Below are 6,000 nucleotides of genomic sequence, written 5' to 3'. Positions count from 1 at the left end.
GATGCAGCGGTTCTCGAGATATTTTGGTCACCGATTTTAAAAATGCGATTTTGAGAAAAATGCGTTTGAAGTTTGCCAAGTGATTTTGAAAGGCGTCTCCTAAAACATATCTTAGAATCCCCTAACCCCTAGCAGCTAGAATCAAATCCCCTACATTTTCCCACTAATTCGAACTATTTTCCCAATAGTTCGGACTATATAAAATGAAAAAAAAATGTTATTTCACGTAAAATACCTGCTTCAAACGTTCAAACCAGTATACCTTTAAACTCACATAACTTCAATAATTTTTATCGACTTGAAATTTATAGGGAATATTTTTGAAAGTATGTACTTTAAGAAAATATCAAAATCCAAAAATCGATTTTTTTTTTAAGTTTACAGGTAGGCATAACCCCTTAAAAATTTGGTATATATTACTGGTTGATTGTAACTTCGGTGTTCATTGTATACAATTACGTACAATATTTTATGAGATAATATGATTTGTATTGCGATTCATTATCATTGTAATAAAATGATAATGTTCTTTTTTTTATATGCGATATATTTAATAGAAATTGAAAATTTTACATTATATATATATATGTATATATTAACGAGCTATACTGGCTCGTTCAGACGAGAAAAGAATTTTGTTAATGGGCCGACGTGCTGAGTCATCGAGTGTCCTGGAAGCGGTCGTCTTTCCAGATTAATTTTAACCGATAACGGCGAGTTGATGCCATCTCACGCATTTCACGATGTAATAAGTATTATTACGTCTCTGTTCAAAGTGACCTTAAGAATTATCTGCTTCCTTTTACGCAGCTCGCTTTTGATTCACGTTGATTTAGAAATAGTTGTGGAGAATTGCGCTTATATATGACTAACTAAACTTTCTTTTCTAATATTTTTTTATACGTGAAAATATTTAATAGATTTTAATAGGATATTTTATATTACGATTCACGATTACTTTTTATATTACGAAAAAAATGCATTTTATGTTATATTTTATTGTGTTTACATATCTTTTATTTTAACATTTATGATAAAGAGGACAAATAAGTAGAGTATTGTTAAAGTTTTATAAACAAAGAATTTTTATATTGCTACAAATATTTTTTTTTATGGAAGAGTTATTTAGACGTGTATTTTATTTATCGGATATTTCAAACGTTGTTTGTCACAGGTAACGACAAAAAAACCGAAGATAACGAAGGCACGTCCCTCACGAACTAGGAGAAAATTAAAAGGATCTCATGAACTCAAAGTGTCTTCTGAGATTACTTTGAAAGAACTTAAAGTAATGGTAAGTGTCTTGTTAATATGTTTAACTATAACGCCGATTTTAATCTTTAACCACCTTATAAGATAAAATACATCGAGAAATGAGTGATTTGATTATGGCAATACATTTCTAATTTTGGATAAATTTTGAATCTACATGTTCTGTAGAAAATTGCATCCGATATAAATTCAGAAGAATGCAAAAACTCTGAAGAAAAATCGTCAGGGACAATTATTTGCTGAGCGAGATAGCCTCGCGAAAGAAATCCGAAAAAGTTCATCCGATATCTTGATCTGTTTGCGCTCGTCACTTGCAGAAGCGGACTCGGGATAATCAATCAATTTACGGCGCAAGTATTTTACGGCGCGGTCTTATTGTTCGAACCAAAATGGGAAGAGCTGCGTTTGCCCGAAGCCGACCGCCACCCCTCGGCCTGGCTATCTCGGTCCGGTTGTCCGTTCCCCGACTCGTGCTGGACGAAAGAGTAGTAAAGCGTAGTTATGGCTGGTTAGCATATGCTCGGGCTCCGGCAGTGTGCTTAAACTATTAAGCGTATTTATATTGCGAGGCCATAGCCATCTCCTCCTCTTCCTCCCTCTTCTTTCTGGCGGAGCCACTGGCAAAAACCCGAAAGAGCATAAACCTCGTGCTAATAACAGGTCTCCAACTTCTCCACTCCACTTCACTCCACTTCGCTCTACTCAACCTTCCATTTGACTCTTTCTCCCTGCTCGATCTCTCTTCATCTTGCATATCTCTCTCTGTCTCACGCGCGATACTCCTCTATCTATTCACTGAGCTCTCCTTCGGGCTCGAATTTTTGTTCGTGTCTCTTTCACCCCGTGAAACACACGTCTCCCTTTTAATATCCACCCGCGAGAGAGGCTGTCGGCGTCAATAGAAATACCGAAACCCGGTCACTCCTTCTCATTCACTGTCGCTTCTTTTTTTTTTATAACTGTGTCTTTCGACTTGATTTCGTCTCTCGCTTGAAAGTCAACGATCAAAATAAATCATTCGATCAACCGAAATCATACTTTAGCTACTACAACTGGTGAGAATGAAATTTTATCAGTAATGTTAAGGAAAAAATGATACATTTTGAAAGCGCATAAAAGACGTTTTTGTTCCATTAGAAAATCTCACGGCGTCACGATTCAAGGGTGTCACTGTTCGCGGATTGGTTCTCGCGTTTGACAAAAATGCGAGCGAGTCACGCCGCGCGCTCGTTGTCTTTTTTACCTTTGTGCAAAAAGACCGTCAATAAAAATGTTTGAGTTTCATGGTCGAATGCAGTTATGTCGCGGAGCTAGAGAGAGAGAGAGAGAGAGCGGGCAAGCAAATCGGGACAATAGCGGCCGCCGTTGATCTTCGCCAGCGCGCGGGCAAGCTTTACGTAATCGCGCGGTGTAACGCCTACGAAGTGACCGTCTGTAAATATTACTTTCCAGCACATTCCGTGTCACCAGTTCCATTTTTTTTCCCTCGGTACCGCTCGATCGCCTTTCTTACTCTCATTGCGGCACGGACGCAATGGCATCGGGACGAAAAAACGTTCGTCCACGCGGATAGCTCGTTCGCGGAAAAATGACGGCCGATAAAAACGTGGCCGAACGGCCGCGCCGGATTTTTCACGGATAGATTGGAAAGCAAATTGTACAAAGTCGTTGAAAAGAGAGAGGAGGTCGTTTGATGCTAGAAAGCTCACGTTATCAATTACAGACATCGAGATTATATCCACTAGGTAATTTGTCGCGGTTTCGGCTCCCGACAAGTGACGCAACGCGACGCGGCTATCAGGATCCGTAAATATCAAAAGTTCCTCAACCCCGAAGCAATTTGGCCTTCTGCCGCCACTTCGCAACCTTGTTAAACCCACCTCTATTTATCGCGCTCGTTGAGCGCCTTCCTTTAACGAGGAAGCCTCGAGGTTCTTTGACCCTGACCACCTCTTCTTGTTCTCCTCGTTCTCGTCGTTCTCTTCTCTCTTGTATGAAGTCCGGCAGACATTTACGACATATGAGGATTGGTTTTGATGTAACGTACACTCTCGATCTTGGACAAGATCTAGCGACAATAATATCCGCCACGACGTATGCCTCCGTTTATTTCAGTAGGGAATAATTACAGAGTAGAATTTATTCTCTTTATATAAAGCGAAGAAGGAGACTTTTTTTAGCTTACAAACTTTATTCTTACATCATTCACCCATTCATATATTTCTCGTGTGCACTCCTATTTTAATCGTTTATCGCTCTACTTCTCAGCAAGGAATAATTTGACGAAAAGTGATTGTTGTATGCCCAAGTATACGCGAGCAATCGTGCGTGTGCTCATAATCGTCTTTTTATACACGACGTCCGCCCCTTAGTTGCTTTCCGGCGCCCTCGCGATGCCTCTCCTCTCGTTTCTCCTCCTGGACTTCTTCTTTGCTCGGCTCGGTTCAGTTCGACTCGACGATCGTAAAACAGAAACCGAGCTACACGTTCTCGCACTGACGCCGAGGACAGGCCAGCGGCGCAAGCTATCCCTCCACGCAACATTACGCGGGTTCCACAAATTAAGCAATTACCGGGGCTCACGCTCGTCTCGCGCACTCTTCCACTTCTAGAATCTCAAATAGCCCCCCTTAGTTTTTCCGCACGGCCGCAAACTTCGCTCTACGAGTACTTTCGCGTTCGTGTATTGAAATACATTTTAGATGTCCTCGGGCGTAGCCAATCCTGACGGGAAATACAGAAGCATACGTGTTATTAGTTTTTTAAACAAAAGTTTATTTTTCTGAAAAGGTTTAATTATATTATGATTGATCGATGCATGTTAGAAATCGAAAAACTAATGAAATCGTTTTTTTGGTTATAACTCGATTTGATTGTATAAATGAATAAAAGCCGAAGCACAGATTTTTGCATAACGCATAAAGCGTAAAAAAATCAATCGATCAGAGTCTTTTATTTTATGGAAAGGAAGGAAGTGAAGAACTTTGATTGGTTCACTTTCTTATGCATTATTTGTTATGCGTTATGCAAGACTCTGTGTTCCCATCCTTAGATAAGAAAACTTCATTTCCTTTCAGACAATGCAAATTTGTGGGGCTGGACCATACGATCAACATATAATGCTAGGAGAACACGAACTCATTGATGATAGCCTGAGCTTGGCGACACTCGGGATATTTCCTGGAGCTCTACTTACATTAAAGGTTAGTTTCGATTTAAATCATGCTATATTTTGCTTTTTTTTTATTTTTCTATAAAATCTTTTATTTATTTTTTTATATCTTACAAATGATATAAAGAGATATTACAAATTAATTAAATAGATTAAATCGAGAAAAATAAAAGTTGTATGATATATGATGAAACGATTGCCACCGAAATGAAGAAAACTAAATTGCGAATTTTTGAAAATCTTTTTTCTAAAATTATCCATATAATTATAAGAATTCAAGGATATAGCACGCAAATGTCTCTGAGCGTCCTCGAGATCAATCAAGCGTGCACTCGTGAAGTTTATGTTATAAATCTGCTTTCACGTGCAATACATTCGCAATAATGGCATACATTGATGCATATAGATCTCTTCGTTAAATAGAAGTACTTAGGATTCTACTTTATCGTGTTTAATGTTTTACGATCCAACGCGGCGCCTCGATGGTCCGCTCACGATGTCTTGATTGTCGTTACAACGATACGTTTGTTCCGCCTGACTAGCGGACAGTGACAAACAGATGCAATTTAGATTTAAGATCTAGCCACTGTTTCCCTTAAGTTCGAGACAATGGATAAGTAACCGGGACCGGCAATGGCTTCCCAGATAACGACGCCAAGACCGGCGTTTTCACGCCGGGATTAACCGAAAATGCCTTATTTGAGATTAGAAGTGTTAATTGTAGCCCTCTTAGCCTCGGGAGAGTGAAGTCGTTAGAAATTGTAGCTTATCCGCAAGTTTATACTCCGACGAATCGGTATTAATTCCGCCTACGTGTAAATGCAAATAAATGTTTAATGAAAAATTTTACGTTTATTTCGTACTCTTAGCTATAAATAAATTGTAAGAAAGTTTACTTCTATAATTTACGGAACTGCTAGTTGTTAACTTGCTGCATTGCTAGTCAGTGTCACGTATCCGATTTGATTTATATACGTGAGAAACTTGTGACAATGATATCGCGACCATACGTTTATCCGTGCCACATTGTTTTCGCACTCTTCGTGCGGAACGCTGTCCAACCCTCGCGGGTTTTTGCCGAGAGCAGCCGTCTGCGGAACGGCGTCGCGCGGAGAAAAATTCTCAATGCTCTCTCGTTCGGCGGAATAATTTCAGGATTCCAATACATTCCTCGGTTCACAGTCGACTGACTTTATGAAAGCAATTGGTGAGCTAAGTCAGCAAACGTTCAGCACAGAGACAGAGTCTCAAAACCGTTAACCCAAGTCGCGCTATTCTACGTTCGGGAAGAACAAAGAGGACAGGGGGGAGAAAGAGAGAAAGAGAGGAAGAGAAGGAGATGTGGCCTCCTCGCTGGACTGGTTCACCGGTTGCGGTTGCACTAGCTGCGAATTCTAATTGCTATCTTGCCTCGGAGAATCCAGTTTAGTCAACCTGCCGACGTTTCTACCGATTGAAACGCTCCAATGGGTTTTGCGGTTTTCAGAAAAATTTCTTCCCGCATCCCATCCCGCTGATTACCGTCGACGTGACAAAATTTTACGACAAATAGTTTA

The 6,000-nt window shown here is 40.0% G+C and overlaps 1 protein-coding gene across 1 annotated transcript in view; it reads left to right on the top strand.

The window, feature by feature from the left end:
* Positions 1 to 6,000, top strand: part of LOC108769295 (ubiquitin carboxyl-terminal hydrolase 48) — a 62,042-nt gene that overhangs the window by 33,586 nt on the left and 22,456 nt on the right. Inside the window, exons 14-15 of the mRNA XM_018520197.1 lie at positions 1,175 to 1,294; positions 4,350 to 4,475. Of these exons, the coding sequence (XP_018375699.1) occupies positions 1,175 to 1,294; positions 4,350 to 4,475 (246 nt within the window). The remainder of the gene's footprint in view (positions 1 to 1,174; positions 1,295 to 4,349; positions 4,476 to 6,000) is intronic.

The sequence above is a fragment of the Trachymyrmex cornetzi genome, unplaced genomic scaffold (assembly GCF_001594075.2).
Source record: "Trachymyrmex cornetzi isolate Tcor2-1 unplaced genomic scaffold, Tcor1.1 scaffold88, whole genome shotgun sequence".
NCBI lineage: Eukaryota > Metazoa > Arthropoda > Insecta > Hymenoptera > Formicidae > Trachymyrmex > Trachymyrmex cornetzi.
This window is presented reverse-complemented; position numbering and strand designations above follow the sequence as displayed.